Source organism: Chelonia mydas, chromosome 26, assembly GCF_015237465.2.
Source record: "Chelonia mydas isolate rCheMyd1 chromosome 26, rCheMyd1.pri.v2, whole genome shotgun sequence".
NCBI lineage: Eukaryota > Metazoa > Chordata > Testudines > Cheloniidae > Chelonia > Chelonia mydas.
Window position 1 is genome coordinate 15601304 of NC_057859.1, and position 20087 is coordinate 15621390.

Genomic DNA, 20087 nt, shown 5'->3' on the forward strand with positions numbered 1-20087 from the left:
CCAGAAAAGGTGGGGGAGTTGCACTGTATTTAAAAGAGCAGTATGACTGCTCAGAGCTCAAGTATGAAACTGCAGAAAAACCTGAGAGTCTCTGGATTAAGTTTAGAAGTGTGAGCAACAAGGGTGATGTCGTGGTGGGAGTCTGCTATAGACCACCGGACCAGGGGGATGAGGTGGACGAGGCTTTCTTCTGGCAACTCGCAGAAGCTACTAGATCACACGCCCTGGTTCTCATGGGCGACTTCAATCATCCTGATATCTGCTGGGAGAGCAATACAGCGGTGCACAGGCAATCCAGGAAGTTTTTGGAAAATGTAGGGGACAATTTCCTGGTGCAAGTGCTGGAGGAACCAACTAGGGGCAGAGCTCTTCTTGACCTGCTGCTCACAAACTGGGAAGAATTAGTAGGGGAAGCAAAAGTGGATGGGAATCTGGGAGGCAGTGACCATGAGATGGTCGAGTTCAGGATCCTGACACAAGGAAGAAAGGAAAGCAGCAGAATACGGACCCTGGACTTCAGAAAAGCAGACTTTGACTCCCTCTGGGAACTGATGGGCAGGATCCCCTGGGAGAATAACATGAGGGGGAAAGGAGTCCAAGAGAGCTGGCTGTATTTTAAAGAATCCTTATTGTGGTTACAGGGACAAACCATCCCGATGTGTAGAAAGAATAGTAAATATGGCAGGTGACCAGCTTGGCTTAACAGTGAAATCCTTGCTGATCTTAAACACAAAAAAGAGGCTTACAAGAAGTGGAAGATTGGACAAATGACCAGGGATGAGTATAAAAATATTGCTCGGGCATGTAGGAGTGAAATCAGGAAGGCTAAATCACACCTGGCGTTGCAGCTAGCGAGAGATGTTAAGAGTAACAAGAAGGGTTTCTTCAGATATGTTGGCAACAAGAAGAAAGTCAAGGAAAGTGTGGGCCCCTTACTGAATGAGGGAGGCAACCTAGTGACAGAAGATGTGGAAAAAGCTAATGTACTCAATGCTTTTTTCATCTCTGTCTTCACGAACAAGGTCAGCTCCCAGACTACTGCACTGGGCAGGACAGCATGGGAAGGAGGTGGCCAGCCCCCTGTGGAGAAAGAAGTGGTTCGGGACTATTTAGGAAAGCTGGATGTGCACAAGTCCATGGGGCCAGATGCGCTGCATCCGAGAGTGCTAAAGGAATTGGCAGATGTGATTGCAGAGCCATTGGCCATTATCTTTGAAAACTCATGGCGATCAAGGGAAGTCCCGGAAGACTGGAAAAAGGCTAATGTAGTGCCAATCTTTAAAAAAGGGAAGCAGGAGGATCCTGGGAACTACAGTCCAGTCAGCCTCACCTCAGTCCCCAGAAAAATCATGGAGCAGGTCCTCAAGGAATCAATTCTGAAGCACTTAGAGGAGAGGAAAGTGATCAGGAACAGTCAGCATGGATTCACCAAGGGCAAGTCATGCCTGACTAATCTAATTGCCTTATATGATGAGATCACTGGCTCTGTGGATGAGGGGAAAGTGGTGGACGTGTTGTTCCTTGACTTTAGCAAAGCTTTTGACATGGTCTCCCAGAGTATTCTTGTCAGCAAGTTAAAGAAGTATGAGCTGGATGGATGCACTACAAGGTGGGTAGAAAGTTGGCTAGATTGTCGGGCTCAACGGGTAGTGATCAATGGCTCCATGTCTAGTTGGCAGCCGGTATCTAGCTGAGTGCCCCAAGGGTCGGTCTTGGGGCCGGTTTTGTTCAATATCTTCATTAATGATCTGGAGGACGGTGTGGATTGCACCCTCAGCAAGTTTGCGGATGACACTAGGAGGAGTGGTAGATACGCTGGAGGGTAGGGATAGGATACAGAGGGCCCTAGACAAATTGGAGCATTGGGCCAAAAGAAATCTGATGAGGTTCAACAAGGACAAGTGCAGAGTCCTGCACTTAGGACGGAAGAATCCTATGCACCGCTACAGACTAGGGACCGAATGGCTCGGCAGCAGTTCTGCAGAGAAGGACCTAGGGGAGACAGTGGACGAGATGCTGGATATGAGTCAACAGTGTGCCCTTGTTGCCAAGAAGGCCAATGGCATTTTGGGGTGTATAAGTAGGGGCATTGCCAGCAGATCGAGGGACGTAATCGTTCTCCTCTATTCGACATTGGTGAGGCCTCATCGGGAGTACTGTGTCCAGTTTTGGGCCCCACACTACAAGAAGGATGTGGAAAAATTGAGAGAGTCCAGTGAAGGGCAACAAAAATGATGAGGGGTCTGGAACACATGACTTATGAGGAGAGGCTGAGGGAACTGGGATTGTTCAGTCTACGGAAGAGAAGAATGAGGGGGGATTTGATAGCTGCTTTTAACTAACTGAAAGGTGGATTCAAAGAGGATGGATCTAGACTATTCTCAGTGATAGCAGATGACAGGACAAGGAGTAATGGTCTCAAGTTGCCGTGGGGGAGATTTAGGTTTGATATTTTTTCACTAGGAGGGTGGTGAAACACTGGAATGCGTTACCTAGGGAGATGGTGGAATCTCCTTCCTTAGAAGTTTTTAAGGTCAGGCTTGACAAAGCCCTGGCTAGGATGATTTAGTTGGGGATTGGTCCTGCTCTGGGCAGGGGGTTGGACTAGATGACCTCCAGAGGTCCCTTCCAACTCTGATATTCTATGATTCTATGATTTCACTCCTGCATGTCTGAGCAATATTTTTATACTCCTCCCTGGTCATTTGTCCTTTCTTCCACTTCTTGTAAGCTTCTTTTTTGTGTTTAAGATCAGCAAGGATTTCACTGTTAAGCCAAGCTGGTCACCTGCCATATTTACTATTCTTTCTACACATCGGGATGGTTTATTCCTGTAACCTCAATAAGGATTCTTTAAAATGCAGCCATTATTGACATTGCCTGTTGGCTGTCAGCCCCATGCCAGGCTCACCCCCTGCCCTTGGGTGGGGCTGATAGCTTGGGGTAGGGGGGCTCCAGCAGTGAGACTGGCACAGGCTGACAGCTCAGGTTGTAAGCCCCCCACACTGCCCCACTTGTCAGTGCAAGCACTCTCTGCCAGGAGTGCACATCCTCACCAGAAGAGGACAGTGTGGTCGTGAAAAACCTCAGTAATTACTGCACTGGCTGTAGGTCGACTTAATTTTGTAGTATAGACAAGGCCGTAACCTGGCGGAAGTAGAAAGAGAATCTGCCTTTGGCTCTGCCCCCAAGGGTCTTGTGGCTGAGGAAAGTGTTAGGAAATCTGTTTTTTGAGCTGGATGTGAATGGGAAACCCCGTAAGCACAACCCCTCCACCCCCATGTGAAGAGCAATGGTCACCAAGCCAGCTAGCCCCCAGTGGTCCCAAGAATCTGCAACGCCCTGTGTAGGCAGCCTGGCGGGCACCTTCCCAGCAGTGACCTGTGCCCGTTCCATGCTGCTCCCCTTCCATAGAGATGCAGCTGCAAGCTACACCGTGTGGCTCTGTGAGGTGCGGGGCACACTCAAAGGGGTGTGGCTGAGCAAAAGCCTGCCTAGGTGTATTCTCCAGCTGGGGGCTGGCAGAAAGGGATTGGGAATGCTCAGCATTCTGGATGTTTGGAATTGCACGAGGCCTCTCCAGGGAACGTCCCCATTTTCGGAGGGCCTGAGCACTTGAGGCACGAGAGGGAGGGGGAGTGAGGTGGCTTTAAGCCCCTTTGGAGCTCCCTGAGTTCTGGGGCCATGCACTGTAAGCTGGAGAAGCTCTGGGGCTGCTCTACCATACACACTGGGATGCAGAGAATACCCATAATGCCGTGCACTCCTGCCTCAGCCCCTTGTGCCAGGAGCTGCTGTCCAGCTGCTCTCTGCCAGCCAGGCAGGCCCCTGCAATGGGGCTATTTCCTGGGGACCCTTTCTCCCTCTCCTAAGGCCTCCAACTGTTGCTGGAGTGTCCCTGAGGGTTAGGCCTCTGGTCTGGGAGAGGCTCTGGCTGTGCCAGGCCTTCTCTCTGATGCCTGCTCGTTGCTGTCACACTGGGCCAATGTGCTGAGTGGGTGCTGCCTGCAGGGTCTGTCGGGGGCCTGATGCTTTCCCTTGTTCCGACTTCTCTCCAGAGCCTTGGAAACCAACAACCCCTTGTTAGCACTGAGCGAGGGCTGCGCCGTGACCCATCCCAGAGTCGGGTAGGGCCTTAGTCCTGCCCCTCGTGTCAGTTACACCCAGACTGGGTAGGGTGGGATGCCCTCCTGGGAGGAGGGGGCTCAGGGGCATCTGACACGCACTTGGCAGAATCAGCCCGGGTCTGTGATGTTAACTGGGCCCCATTGCGGGCATGTAGCAATGGCCCCTTCTGGCTCTTGTTCAGTCAAGCTGAGCACTGTGCGGGGAGCGGCTGGGATTGCCCCCTCCAGCAACACTCACCCTGGTGCTGTGCTGTGCTCTCCTCAGGCCCTTGGAGAGCGGCAGCAGCGAGCGCCTGGACATCAGCTCCATCAGGCACCAGACCCAGGTACCAGTGCTCTTGGCTCAGGGAGGGGCTCTGGGGCCCTGCCACTTGTTTTAAGAGCTGTGGGAGTGAGAGAGCAGAAACATGCTTCCTGTTCCCTCCATGCCTCTGGCAACAGGGGGCAGGAAGGTGAGAGGGGAAGCCTGTCAGCTGGTGCTCCTGGCTCATCGTGCTCCACCACCGGGCAGGGAGCAGCAGCCCACCCCAGCCCCCAGGGCCTGGCCACAGAATGATCCCTGCTTCCTCACGTCTAGTCATAGCTGCTGTTGCGGTGGGCGGGCGGGCGTGTGCGTGGCAAGCCTGGTGCTGGGGCTCCTGAGTTCACCTCCTGATCCCTTTCCCATATCAGAAAGGCTTGTGTGCCTTCTCCTGCTGTTTGCTGGTGCTGTGGCTCCCCCCTGCTTGTTCTGCAGAAGCAGATGCCCAAATCCTCTGTTGCCAGAGCTGATCTCTGCACGGATGGGCAAAAGGAATGAACACAGTAGGTGCCAGGTTGGTGCCAAAGGGGCAGCAAATTCTGAGCCTCCTGTGCCAGACAGAAGAGCGACTCTCTGCTGTGGTGATGTTTGAGCTTCCAGGCCAGGAAGGGCTGGCACTGGAGAAAGCAGGCAGAGCCTGACTCAGTAGGATCTGGGGATCCCTGGCAGGGATCCCATAGGACTTTGTTGGGCCTTGTGGTACACAGCCCTGAGCGTTGGCCAGTCCCCCGGAGCTTGCACCTGTGCCTGTTGTGATGTTTGTTGCGGTGTCTGTCCTGTATCTGACTCTCCATTTAAAAAAGGGTCCTACACTGACAGGCCCCCGTGTCTTCCCTGGGGAGCCAGGGCAGGGCTGGGCCTCAGGCCATGCTGACTCACATACTGTCTCCTGCAGAAAGTCACTCATGAGATGGACATGTGCTATGGGAAGATGGGCAGCCTCTTCCGCTGTGGTTCCCGCCAGACACTCTTCGCCAACCAGCTGATGCGCTATGCAGACCTCTATGCCACTTCCTTCATCAACTTCCTCTACTACCCCTTCAGCTACCTGTTCCGTGCAACGCCCGTGCTGGTCGCGCTTGACCAGGGCTAATCCAGGGCAAGAAGATGGGCTGGGTCCACAGGGAGCCTGGAACTCCTGGGTTAGAGAGGGAGATGATGGCCAGGACTCAGCCCTGGGTCAGTCTGGCTGGCCTGTCCTGGGAGCTTGGCCATTGTCCGGAAGGAAACTCAACAGGGCCATCCAATGGGATCAGGTTCACCCGAGGCCAGGATGCAGCTGGCCCTGCTGAGGGCAAGAAAGGCCTTGTGGTTCAGGCACTGGGCTGGGAGCCCGGAGAGCTGGGCTCTATTCCCAGCCCTGCCAGGGACTCTCTGGGCCTCAGTTTCCCCAACAGGCATGCTGCTACTTACCCCTCTTGTGATGCTTCATTAATATGTGGGAGGTGCTTTTGAAGCCCTCGATGGAAGGAGATGTATAAAGGCAGGGAGGTGGCTCTTCTGGTGCCTCTAGATATGCGGGGAGAGGCCACTGCGTCTTCTGGGCACTGGGTCCATCCAGTCGCTGCTTCCCTAGATCTGCCCTGGTACAGCTCACAAGGTGGGGCCCCAACCCAGGGAAGTGTAGAGCTGTAGGAAAAGCTCAGGCTCACTCCTGGGAAACAAAGTTCAGGGCCCAAAATCTGTGGGCAAACACTCTCCCTGCTTCCACAGATGCCGCATGAATCGACTGTAGAGCACTTGCGCCTGGAGCGCAGGGAGTCGGGCTTGTTGACGGGGCATCGGCTGCACTAGCCCAGCTTCCATGGCCATCAGGTGGGTGGCTGCGCTGTTGACCTTGTGCTCTCTCACCTCCGACCTTTCCACCTTCTACGTTCATTGCACCTGGCTTCTCTCTCCTCTCGCCCTCTGGGCTGATCTGCTTCACTCCCCCAGCTGCCCCCTCCCTCTCCCTACCACTAAGGGGCATCAGCCTCTGTACTGGGCTCCTGCTGCCCCTCACTGCCCACCTTGTCTGCCCAGCCGCCCTGCATCCAGCCCATGGGCTACTCCTTGACCGTGTCCTAGCCAACAAGCAGCCCCTACCATGTCACCAGCACCCTGCAGCTGGGGCTGCTCTAGCCTTTTCCAAAGGCCTCCCACCATTGCAGCTCCACAGATGGTAGCCGCCGTTGGGAGTGGGCACAGGCCTCCTCCCCCTGCCCAGAGTGGATAAAGCTTGTGCTAGTCTACACCAGCACTGCTGCTAGCACTGGCGGGAGTGCAATGGGGGTGGATTTCCCGCTGGCTAAAGCAGCCCTCTCTGCCCTTCCACCTGACCTCTGAGGATTGTGGTAGCCCTTGTGGGGCAGGTGCTGTGTATTTCTCCTCTCCCGGACGGAGCTTAGCATACCTCAGCCGGGCTGTGAAGAGTAGATATGTCTAGCAAAACTAATGCAGCAGCTCCCAAAAAGCACAGATTGTGTACCAGACTCCGTTTTTAGCAGGCGCAGGCGCTAAATGGGCTGGGCCAGCACTGAACTCAGTACAGCCCCAGAGCGGGACCTGCTCTCTCAGCTGATCAGATGCATTTGGACCTCGGACCTCACCGAGTTGGGCTTTTGCACAGCACTTGGCCGGTAACGATGCCTGCAACCGTTCTGCCCAGGTAGGCTACTGCTGGGCCTGTTCTCCAGCAACAGGTACTGCAGGACAGTGAGGCCAAGGGAGGCTTCTTCCCCAAGGCAGCTGTCAGTGAGCAAACAAGTCATTGAGCCAAGTTAGACCCTTGCACGCTCCCAGCTTTCAGGAAAAGCAACCAAGGGTGAGCCCAAGCGCTCTCTCTGGGAGCGTGCTGTGTGTGTCTCCTGGCACAACCGCCCCCCGGTTCAGGCTGGCACAGCAACCAGAGACAGGGCTGTGCCCTAGCTACATCCGCTGCTGGGCTTCCTTAAAGCCATTGTGCCAGCCAGCTTGCTGCCATCCCACTCAGACATGTCCTGGGAGCTGGGCTCCTTTGAGCATGCCAGGGGCTTCAAAGTGCCTTAATCCCTCTCCTGGTGCGGAAAAGCAGCCAGACCAGGAAATATCCTGTTTTCATGCAAATATCGCTCCTAATTAAAACCCAAGGGATGGTGCACTGAAGCCAGCCTGTTCCTAACTCCAACTCCAACCTGCCCTCGCAAGCCAAGATGTGTTGGGGGTTCAGGTCATGTGATGGGAGCCAGGGGAGTTGCAAAGGCTGTGAGGCGCCTGAGAACACCCCCTACCACACACCCCTGCCTCCACCTTTGCAGAAGTTCTGCTCCACAGCCAGTAAAGTGAGATCCAGGGGGCCGCAGAGCAGGAGGAAATCAACCAAGCACTTGCCTGCAGTACTCAGTCAGGCCACTGGATGGTTTTGAATTAGACAGGAAGCTACAACTGTCTTTTGGTTCTTTAGTGTCCGTCACTGTAGTATTCCAGCAAAGCTTTGAGCTGAACACCGCAGGGCTCAGTGACCCCAGCCTTGTATTGCCTCCCTGATCTCCTTTTCCACTGGGTGCATCATACACACAAATCAAATCAGGTTAGCCAGATGCTGCTGGGTCAGCTTATCCAGGCCCACGCTCATGGCTTGGGGGAGATGTCGCAACCCAGCTCAGATTTGCTGTCTTTTGTCCTTTAAATGTTTAGTAACTCAGAAAACTTGAAGCTCTCCCACCAGAGCTGAGGGGAAAATACAACAGGTTGCCCTGGACCCAGTGTGGCTGTGGGCTAAAGCCCTGCAGCAGGCCTGGGATCCCACAAGACCTGCTGCCATAATAGCGGGAGTGGGTAAAATGTACTTTGTTGTGGGTGGGGAAAAAAAACAGTCTGTAGAAATTTGCAGGAAAACACTAAATATCTCGTCAGTTTGTCATAAATAAAATTTCAGCAATGTAAAGCCACTTTCTCTGTAAAAAATAAAGGTTTTAATACTTAAATTTAAGTGAGGGCTAGAAAGATTTGACATTATAACCAGACAAAATATTTTTTACATGGTTTAAACAAGATTTGTTTAGTGGTAAAAATGTCTGAATTCCATTTTTATATAATAAATTTCTCTCTCTCTTTTTTCCCTGAAGTTGCATGGGGGAATCTGTCTCTTGTGGGAGCAAAGGCTTTTTGCGGGTGGGAGAGGGATAAAAATGCAAGAAACAATGCAGGAATGGGTATTGCGGGGCAGGACAGGAGTGGCCTTAAATATATAGTCCTGTGCTGATACCTACTACATGAGAGGGGGTTTTAGAGCAGCAGTGACATGGACACAGCTTTCAGGTGGTGCCAACCATCTTTTCCCCACCTACCATCTCTCATTCCAGAACCTCAGAGGCATTTTTCAGGACACTGACGAGGCTGAGGATGACGACGATGACTGAGCCGGGCCACAGGCTGATTGCTGACTGGACAGCAGCTGCCAAACCTAGAACAAAGCATTTTTCTGAGGCATCAAAATCCTGTGAAACGGGAGGGTGTTCTGAAACTGTCCCTGCCTAGGAGGCCCCTTTGGAATCCAGCAGTTATTTGCATTTTCCTCCAGGGATTTATTCAGTGGAGACAGTTCATGGCCAGACATCTCCTCAACTGCCCCCTGAGGCAGGAAAGCTTGCAGCAGCCAGGGAAGGGTAAGAGGCCACTGCTGGTGCACAAGAAGTCTGGGGTACCCTAGTTTCTCTGTCCAGTCCCGACTCTGATTTCTCCTTTGCTAAGTTGACTCATGTAGCAGTTGTTGCTTTGTGCGAGTGTACTACAGCGGTGGGATTCCTGTAGTCAGATACCCACCCCTTACAAGCCAGGAGTGACCCTGACCAATTCCACTGCCGTTACATGGGATGTTTTGGAAAAGAAGGCTCCCCATTCTCTGGGGATTGTGGCTGAACCTGGATTCTGGGGCTTGGAGCAGGCACTGCTGATCTGTGCCCTCTGCCTCCACTCCCCAACCATCCCCCCAGGTAGTGTGAACTCTCATTCAGTGTACACTGGATTTATTTTGAGCTGGAATCCCAGCTCCTTCAGGGAAAAGAAAAGGAGTACTTGTGACACCCTAGAGACTAACAAATTTATTTGAGCATAAGCTTTCATGAGCTACAGCTCACTTCATCGGATGCATGCAGGAAACACTTTGCAGCCCCACTGCATTTATATCAGCAGGGATGCTTGATAGTGCCCAACCCCCTCCCACAAACTGAGTACCGTTAAGTTTCCTAGCCTGAGAACACTGGGCTTGTCTGTCTCACTGCAGTCTCTGTTTTTAAAGGCTTGTGCTATACAAATGAAGGCTTATGAATGAAGGTTGCCCTAGGTCTGTTCAGGGAAGAAGGAATCCAAGTTGTCCCAGTAAGACTCAAACCTGACTGAAGTTTAAAGTCACAAGCTCCATACTTTTTCCCTTTGGTGCTAAACGATGGCTCTACTGGAAATGCAGGTGTACCCTAGCACTGCAGCCTTCCAGAGCAGGGCAGAGAAAGTTCCTGATCATAAATTTAAATCAAGTCAGCTACCAGACTATCCCATAAAGTGAATAGGCATCCAGATCACAGCAGCATCCAAGTATACATACCATCTATCCCTGAAATAGTGCTGAGAGGGCCCTACCTATCATAGGTCAAAGGGGATGGAGAATAGTTTTGTGTGTGTGTGCGCACGCGCATGCATTCTCCTTTGGGTCCCAATTCTCCTTTGTGTCTCCTTTAGGCTGTGGGCAGAGCTGCTCCTGCATTGCCTTTCGTGGCTCAAAGCACACAGGCAGCTCTTTGAGAATGGAGGAGTTTGACGAGGTGGGAGAATTTTTAAGGCTACTGTATACATTTTTTAAAATTTAGTTTATTCATAAAGACACTACAAAATAAGACCAGCGGCTACTGTCTTCGGGGGGAGAGGGTCTGATATATGTCCCCCAACGCAGTGTGGAGACTGGGACCAGGCACAACCCCCTCTCGGTATTGAGCATTCAAGATGCTTTAGAAATACTTAGTCACTGAAGAGAGGTGGTCACTGAAATACTGCACTGCTATGGTAGTGGGAAGTCCTGCAGCCAAACCAGCTGCTCTAAATTAATCCTGAGAGTTTTCCTGCACCATTTTAAGAGGCACAAGGCTATTGGAGGTGCAACATTAGTTGTGCTGAGAAGCCCTGCCCATGTGGTGGGATTACAGGCCAGGGCCCCTTTGCAAGGTCTTTGCTTTGCTCTGGTGTCCCCTCTTGGCTCATCATACTGCAGGGCTGCTATTCTAAGGCCTGCAGTATGTGGCAGGGAAAAAAGCTTCTATTTAATGCTATTTAATGGCTCAAAGTATTCAGCATTAGTTTATTCATCACAGTACCACCACCTAGGTCTTACATAGTGCTCTTCCATGCATTGATCTCACAGCACTTTACAAAGGAGGTTGGTATTATTATCCCCCATTTTACATATGGGGAATCTGAGGCACAGACAGATGTTCAAGGTCACCCAGCAGGCCAGCAGTAGAGCCAAAAACAGCTCCCTTGTGTCCCAGGCCAGTGTGCAATGTGCTAGGTTATACTGTGTCACAGGGTATGTACATCATTAAGAGTAGTAACACTGTAGAAAGGCAATGACACATTTCCCCCAGTATATTTACAGCCTTCCCTTTAGTCAGGCAGAGGAAGCCACAACAGAAGCTCTGGCCATGAAGCTTGGATAACACTGTGGGTGCCACCAGCCTGTGCTTGGGGCCCCTTTTGATGCAGTGGAAATGCTTTGGATATTCTTGCTGCAGCATTTCTCTTCTGAGCACTACAAGCCCTAAAGCTCCAGGTCCTCCTCTTCCAGCAGGGCCTCATTTTTACGAAACACGAACTGGCTCACATCCTCCATGGCCATTATTTCATCAAGGGAAGACACTACAGTGTCATGTTCCTTCAGCATCTCTGGGTAGCGGGATATGGCATGCTCTATCCGCAGAGAACGCCGCACTGGGGTTAAGAATTTCCAGTCTTGCATATCAGACAGTCCCTTTATTCTGCAAAGAGAAGAGAAAAAGCCCCTTAGCTGAAGCTTGGCTGGTTGAAGAGTCCCATTGCCCTAGTCTGGTCTCCCACACGTAGACCCTAGACAAAGACACAGCACTATAAAGCAGAAGAGGTTTGGGGAGCTACTAGATTCCTACCATCCAGGCTGGGATTACCCCTACCCACAATGAAAGGCCCACGCCCATCTGAAAGGCTACAACATGGATCCCTTCACTGAGGCTTCCTTCAGATCGGTCTCCCCCTTAAAAAAATCACTAATCAGGGGTATCACAGCTCTGCAGGGCTCACTGTGATGATGGCCACTCTGCCCACCCCTGTCCGCCATCCTGTTAAGGTCTTCACCACATTTTGCTGACCTGGAAACAAGAACTCAGGGCTGATGTAGTTGCAGCTATAATCAAGACACTGCAGGATCAAAGCCCCAGGGAGCCTTGCCCTGCAAAGCTCAGGAGCAAGACAGGAAGCCAAAAACTGCCTCATGACCCCACACAATGATGGGAGAAGCATGGCCGATCTCTTGGCTAGTGACATGCTGGCTGATAGCAACAGGCAGAAAGGTCTGATCACTGGACATGAGGAACAGCATACAACAGTAGGGATAAGAGCAGCTTGAACTGCAGGTTACAGGTTCTTACCTGGGCACTGGGACAACTTGTAACTTGACCAAGGAGACTGGCTTGCTAGTCAAGAACCTTAAACTGGATTGTGGAGTTGCCACAGCCTGCTCTCTCAAGCTAGGGCAAGGAGTTCTGGGCCCCTGAAGCCCTGGCTGTTCAGCTGTATCCTCCACTATGAGAGAGCTGACTTCAGCAGAAGGGTCTGCAGGGACCCCTGGAGAGGAAGAAAAAGGGCATGTGTCACTCTTCCTTCCCCACGCTGAACTCTGGTGTACAGATGTGGGGACCTGCATGCAAGACCCTCTAAACTTATTTTTACCAGCTTAGGTTAAAAACTTTCCCAAGGCACAAATTCCACCTTGTCCTTGAACAGCATGCTGCCACCACCAAGTGATTTAGACAAAGAATGAGGGAAAGGATCACTTGGAGTTCCTGTTCCCTCAAAATATCCCCCCAAGCCCTTACAACCCCTTTCCTGGGGAGGCTTGAGACTAATATCCTAACTTATTGGTTACAATGTGAACACAGACCCAAATCCCTGGATCTTTGGACACTGAAAAAAAATCAATCAGTTCTTAAAAGAAGAATTTTATTTAAAAAAAGAAGAAAAGGTAAAAATCCCCTCTGTAAAATCAGGTTGGAAGATAACTTTACAGGGTAACAAAAGATGCACAAAACACAGAGGAACCCCCTCTAGCCTTAGTTTCAAAGTTACAGCAAAACAGGGATAAACCTCCCTCCAGCAAAGGGAAAATTCACAAGTTGAGAAAACAAAGATAAACTAATATGCCTTGCCTTGCTTACTTACAATTTCTGTAATATGATAGACTGGTTCAAAACGGTTTGGAAGACATGGATTGATGTCCGGTCCCGCTTAGTCCCAAGAGCGAACGAACACAGAAACAAAGAACCCAAAACAAAGCCTCCCCCCACCCAGATTTGAAAGTATCTTTTGTCCCCATTCGTTCCTTTGGTCAGGTGCCAACCAGGTTATTTGAACTTCTTAACCTCTTACAGGTAAGGAGGAATTTTAGGCTACTCTTATGGTTATGACAGCATTTCAATTCCAAGTTTTGTGGCCCCAGTTTGGCTTAAAGAGGGAAGGAAGGAAGCTGCAAGCTCGAGTAGGGTTACAGTAATGCAACACTTCGGAAGAAGCCAGTTTTTAATCTGTTATAGCAAACAGTGACTTGCAAAAGAAAACTGGTCGTGGGTCATTCTCTGTGATGGAGTGAGGCACTGCTAAGGAAGGTTTTTTTGTTTTTAGAAATATTAGGAAGCTGATTTCTGAAAAATTCACCCTGGAAAAAAGGCACACGTTTAACAGGGAGGGAAATTAACCCCCAGATCTGCTTCCCAAGGGATGGGATAAAATTCATCAGCACATGAGTCTTTAAATCCAGATTGGAAATCTTTTTTTTTTCTTTTTCCCTACAGAGATATCTTGTAATGCAACCGCGAATTATTGGGCTTGACAGTGAAATCACAAGGTGATAATCTCTTGCCTGGATCACAATGGCCCTTTCTGGCCATAACATCTATACAATATGTATCTTCTCTAAACTGGAGAGCACTATGGATCTTTGGAGAAATTGATGTATTATAGCAAACATCAAGGAAGTGACAGCTGATTAGCTGAGAGGGGAAAGGGACTTTTATTCCAACGGTAACCTCTATTTAACCCAAACACCCTACAAACAAATGGGAGAAAAGAGTTCTCTATTAAGATTTAGCAACACTGCCCCATGAGTGGAAAGCTCTTAACACACCTCCAAGACTTCCAGAAAAAACAGGTTTGGTGGTCTCGATACTAAGATAACAAACAAGCATGAAAAATATTTAAAAACCTGAGGCCTTCTTTATCTCAAAGCAGCAAAAAGACAGACCTCTATTTATTTTTCTTTGGCTAGTCACCTTTACAGAGCATTTTCGGTTAGTGACTCATTCAGTTAGGAACATTAAGCACATTCATGTCCCTCAGAAGGATGAGCAGATTAGAGAGTGGATGCCGAGATACCAGATATACTACTGGGGATGGCTGTTTGATTAGAAGACCAGCAGAGGCTTGAGGGTGGGGTGGGACAAGAGGTATTGTCTTTTCTTAACTTCTTGATAATGGTCATCACTGCTTCTCTCCCCATTGCATGTGCACTGAGAAACCTGCACTTCATCTCTTAACGATCGCAGGAAACTAAGGGTACAAGACCAGGATTCCCAGGCATACCTTTCTGCTGCCCATAGGTGGAGAAAAGCTGAAATCTTTGCTGTCCTGCTCTGTAACACATGATCTTGCATCCTTTACCCTTCCACATAGGCCCTATTCCAGCCCCATATGCAAGGACATGTTGCATGGTCAAGCTTAAGGGAGCATTGTATTCAATAGACTCCATTGTTACTTTCTATCCCCTTGCATATAGCATGACCTACCATAGGCACTGACTTTTATTGTTCCCAGTGGGTGCTCCACCTCCACTTCACCCTAGAGCCCCGCCCTACTCCACCCCCTCCCTCGAGGCCCCACCCTCGCTCCAACTCTTCCTGTCCCGGCTCCACTCTCTCCAGGCCCCGCCCTCATTCCACCTCTTCCTGCCTCCCCTCCCCCCTCCCAAGGCCCCATGTCAGCTGCCGAACGGTTGAAGGGCAGCCCAGCTGTGGCTAGCAGGTGTTGACCACCCCCACTATTTTTTCCCGTGGATGCTTAAGGCCTGGAGCACCCACAAAGTCAGTGCCTGTGCCTGAGTCTCTCCTCATTTGTAGCAGTGTAAATCAGGAGCAATCCCAATGAAATCAGTGGAGTTACACTGGTATAAAATTAATGAATCATAGTTGGTTCACCAGCCTGGGAAGCAGTCTAATGAGTGGCTCTGTGGTTCACCAGCAGATATAAACCCAGTCTGACAAGGCAGAGAAGGCATGTCAGACTGGCAGTGTCAGCAGGAATCTGAAACACATTTCTTGAGTTGAAGAGGGTATTAAGCAGGGGTGAGTCTAGCTGGCATAGTTTAGGGTTGGGAAAGGCATTGTAGTATAAACAAGACCTGCATTAACCATGTTTTTGGGCAGTTAATTTACATTTTTTTCTTGAGGAAGAGCTGTTAGTGAGGGGGCATAATTGGAGGGCACCCATGAGAGGGGAATGATCTGCCACTTTAGCTACCAGCTCTGCCCTCCTCCTGGCCCCACCATACCCCCGGTAAGGCGGGAAGGGCCAAGGGAAGAAAGGGGCATGGTAACTGATGGGCTGCGAGGAGCACATCCACCAGCTGGAGGCAGCAAGAGGAATAGCAGGGAGCCCCAGACTTTGTATCTACTTTAGGGAGCTAGTGTAAAGGAAGGGGCTCTGCACAGCCCTCTGCAGTACAGGAGTACTGTTGATGTGTGGAATGGCCCATTCAGTGGGGTGCGCTCAGATGAATTACGATGGTCCAAAGAGATGAATAGTCTAACGCAATAGCTCTGGGTGGTGTGAAATGACAGATTTATCTCAATGGGAGTTCCCCTGTATCTCAGTTTCAGTTGTGGAATACCATTGTTCAAGGTAATCTCACTATGCATCTCAGTTTTAGAGCAACTGGAATATTAAAATTTTCTTAGGGGGGTGGGGGGGGGAAGGAGAGACAGTATCTGAGGAACGCCTGACCCAAATTATTCCAAACTTGCACCGTTGCCCCTGTTGTGGTATACCAATATCCTAGACAATCTCATTGTGCATGTGGACTTTAGAGTACTTTGAAAAAGAAGCTAATAATGCAGGGGGAGGACATATATTGGGAACCTATTGACCAAATGACCTAAATTTGCACCATAAATTCTACCCCAAACCCTGAATAGCTTTTTAATTATTTCTTCCCCAAAACGGAAGTGGGTGGTGAAAATTATCCCGCGATTGATCCCAAAAGAGTAATATCAGGACCAGAGCCTTAGTTTGAAGCCCCAAGTATGTGTAAAAAAAAAGTTATTAGAAGTGTAAAATTTGAATGTTACATGATTATTTTAGTGGGACTGTATCTCACTTAAACAACCTTAAAAATCTTGACTACTAAACCAACCCTGTGGCTATTTTCAATGACAAGATTTTTTTGAGGCCCTCTTTTTCTTAATCAGTTTTCTCTTACCCTAACCCAGCACTCTGTTCTATATGAACTTGAAACGGTGGAAAGGGAGAAATTTTCACACCCAGATCCAGTCTTTCATCCCCACAAAGTCAGCAGTTACCCTGATTTCAGGGAATTAGGTTTGTAAAGAATAATTTCATTTTTAAAGTTGATCTGTAAGGGGCAATAACTGAGACTGTGCCTTCGTTTGATTTTTTTCAGATGTGTAAAGAAGGCATGAAGATTTGGGGGCCTAGGTGTTTTGTTGGTTAGTTTGCATGTTTGTTTTGGGGAGGGAAGATACATTTATGTTGCCTCCTTTTATATTAAAGACCCAGGTCCTGCCTAGCCTGGGGGACTCATGCTTTGGCTTTGTCTAGATTGGAGTTGGTGGTCCTCTTATAATTTGAGCTAATTGATTGCAAATGCTATTTATGTTGATAACTGAGGTTCTCCCCAATTTTTTTTTGGGGTGGGGCACAAAGTTTTGTGGTTTGCCTGAGACTGAGCCACCATGTCCTGATACTTAGCAAGCAATTGGCAATCTGACAGTAAATGCTAATAATTACAACAGGAGGACAAATGCTAGTCCAGACAAAGCCTATGATACCAAGAGAACTAGTGAAATGATATCATTCACAAGAGTCAAGAGACAGAAAATTGAGCAAAGGAGAGGAGAAGGGATTTTAAATCACATTTTGAAAAACTCTGTTTTGTCAGATTTTGTTAACACCTATTTAATTTCAGTGCCAAATGAGTATTTTAGATAAAGAATGAATAGGTGCAAGGGAGGATGAGAGAGACAAATTTGCCCCCATATTTTTACTATCCTGGGGGGGGGGGGCGGCGGGGGGCAGGACAGTTCCCCCACCCTTCCTCCCCTAAATAGTACCCCTGAGGACAGACACTTCCCCACCTAGGTAGAGCAGAGCAGCTTGGCATTGGCAGAAATTGGGGAAGGCAGTGCAGTGACTCTGCATGTCCCCCCACCCCTAAACTGCGCCCATGGTGGACTCCCCTCCCCCTCTCCTGACACTGCAGCGCCCCCACTCCAGCCAGGCTCCCTCTGCCTGAAACAGGGCTCATCTAGTGCTGCTTGCAGTTGGAGCTGGTTGGGAGCTGGAGCTTGCGCAGGAGATCTAGGTAGGAGGCAGGGCGACCCAGGTGAGCAGGGTCTCACCGCTGCTGATCAGGCTGGGCTTCTGCTGAGCAGAGGGAGCCCTGCACTCCCCCCTCGTCCACCCCTAACCCTGGCTGGAGCAGTAGAGCAGCTCCCTGAGGCTGCTGGAGGAGGGGCCCCACCCCCACACCGAGGGCTGAAGTAGGGCTGGGTCAGCCTCTGCAGCAGCAAGCCCAGGAGCTACAAAAGTTGAACAGCTCATAGGTGATTAACGCAGCTGTCTACTAACTGGTTGGTGGGGGCAGGGCTGCCTAGGAGTTACTGATACCTGGCTGGGGCTGCAGCTCTATATGACCTACATTTTCAAGACTTAACAAGCTAGCCTGGCTTTCAGAGGAGCTGAGCATCTGCAATCTCCAGGCAAGGCGGGGGGTGCTTGAGGGGTTGCTCAGCACCTAGGAAAATCAGAGCACTTTGATGCCCAAATTTAGACACCCAAGTCAGAACGCTGTGACCTTATTTTCCTCCACTCCTAAGGAAACATCATCCCTCTTCAGAGGGCCTTTTCCCATTCATGCGTTCTTCCAGTTTCACCCAGCTAACCATTTGCTCAGTCTTTTCAAGGCTTAAGTTTCATTTAGTATGTGTTACCTTGGGATGCGTTGTCTGTATTTTTCAAAAACTCAACAACAACTTCTCTCAGCTCCTGGATTGGCTGCAAGAAAAAAAATTGAGAACTTTAAGGTCAGAGCATACTTGACTCAGGAAAATGTGGGCACCCGAACCAAGACTTTGGGTCCCAAAGACTGTAGTGTGTTCGGAACTCACTATTCCATTAAATCATAACCCATCTCCCCGCACCAGGCAGCCAAACTTAGGTGAATCAATGATAAAGAGAAGGGGAAATATTTGTAAGCAGACTGAAGTCTGTTCTTGAACAAGCAAGCAGAGGATTGCTAGATGCTGTCAGCAAGAAGAGAAACATTCCACCCCCTCCACACTTTGGTCTGTGTCGTTACAGTTCTGGTGTCCACAGTATGTTCCTGTCCTCTGGGAAAGTCTGTCACACACCTCAATGTCAGACTTTCTAAAACAAAGATTAACTGCCACCATCCCATGCTCCTGAGAGGGCAACAAGCCAGAGGCTGCAGTGACACCAGGTGGAAACAGGCTAGGCTTGAGTAGATGGAAGATAACAAGAAATAGTACAAGTGCATAAGAGACCTACATACTATGGCTGCAAATTGTCAGCTGTGCAGTCTGCCCATAGCTCCTCCCACAGCCCCTCCCACCAAACTATGCTGCCTTCATCAAGCCACGGCGACTTCCAAACTCTGGTTGAACGGAAAACTTAACATTGCCCTCCTTCCTACACTGTGATGGGGAGCAGGTGTCTCAGTAACTCCTGTATGTTTGGAGAAAGGAACATGATTATACAGTTGACCAACTATCCTCACCTAAAATTAGGGCTAGAGTGTAGCCATTTCAGTGTGTCTATTGTTAGGCAAGACTTAAAATTCAGTTAGCAGTAAGACAGAAACCTACGTAACTAACAAGCAGAAACACCGGAAGCCCAAGAACACTGACAACTGTAAACACTTAATAAATGTATATGGTCAAATGTTCGCCCAGTAACTTGGCTCTTAGAACAGAACAAACCCTCTATTCACAGCCCTCCGGACATATGTAAACACTCACCCCCACCCCACCCCTTCGCCTTAAGGTAGTTATGAATAAGTGATATAATCAAAACAGTTTGATACGTATGTTCTGTTCCTGTCACTGTCATGTTAAGTGCATTCTTTGTCTCTGAAACAATGTTTGTCTCTGTAAGAACAAAATAAATGCAAATGAAGTGATAAAAGAAAGGTATATAATTGGTCACTGCAACCCCACACCTTGGAAGGTGTTTATCAGTCTTCCTGGTACCATAAATAAACCCCTTTCAGTATTGTCTGTGCCTGCCTGATTCTTGGGGAAAAGAATCTTTTTGCCTAACACTATTCACCCCCATATAAGCAGCTTTAAGAGACATTCAACTAATATGTTTACCCACAAACACCCTCTAATCAGATCTGGCTATTGATCTCTGGAAAATTTGTTTAGCTTATTGGAGACGATGGGTCACCATCGCTGCTTTCCCCAGCCTCCTGAGACAGGAAATATCTGAATGAGGTTTGCTGATGTCAAGGCCACCAGAACTAGCTGGGACATTTGCAAATTCAGAGGAAGTTCTGATGAGAAGTTTGTGGAGCAATCACTCACCGCAGCACCAGCACAAACCGCTGCTTTATACAACCCAGTCATGTCAATGGTGCCATTACGAGCCAGCAGCTTTGCCTTGCATATCCAGAACTTTGCAAACTTCTCTGCCTCTGGAACACTGGACAGTGTGGTGAAGAGCTCCTCTGAAGGAAAACCCTACAAATCATATCAGGAAGAAAGGTGCAGGTTAGAAGGGAGGAAAGCCACTGACAAGGTTAACGGTTAACATCCCTCAAGGAGAGGAAGGATGGTCTTATATTTGAGGCACCTGACTGGGACTCAGTTAAATACCCAGTTCTGACATATATTTACTGTGGTGACACTGGGCAAATCATAGAATCATAGACTATCAGGGTTGGAAGGGACCTCAGGAGGTCATCTAGTCCAACCCCCTGCTCAAAGCAGGACCAATCCCCAACTAAATCATCCCAGCCAGGGCTTTGTCAAGCCTGACCTTAAAAATATCTAAGGAAGGAGATTCCACCACCTCCCTAGGTAACGCATTCACTTTCTCTGTGCCTCAGTTGCTCATCAGCAAAATGAGGATAATGTTGTGACAGGCCTATTGGT

General features: G+C 49.4%; 1 protein-coding gene and 1 pseudogene across 2 annotated transcripts in view; one reads left to right on the forward strand and one right to left on the reverse strand.

The window, feature by feature from the left end:
- LOC102935839 overlaps positions 1–10560 on the forward strand; it is a 32261-nt pseudogene extending 21701 nt beyond the window's left edge.
- Positions 10561–10706: 146 nt separating this feature from the next.
- CKAP2L (cytoskeleton associated protein 2 like) overlaps positions 10707–20087 on the reverse strand; it is a 34271-nt gene continuing 24890 nt past the window's right edge. For both annotated transcript variants that reach the window (XM_037886238.2, XM_037886239.2), the window contains 4 exons: positions 19518–19673; positions 17904–17967; positions 12057–12252; positions 10707–11411 (listed from right to left, as the gene is read on the reverse strand). In XM_037886238.2, the coding sequence (XP_037742166.1) occupies positions 11195–11411; positions 12057–12252; positions 17904–17967; positions 19518–19673 (633 nt within the window). In that variant the 3' untranslated portion in view covers positions 10707–11194. The remainder of the gene's footprint in view (positions 11412–12056; positions 12253–17903; positions 17968–19517; positions 19674–20087) is intronic.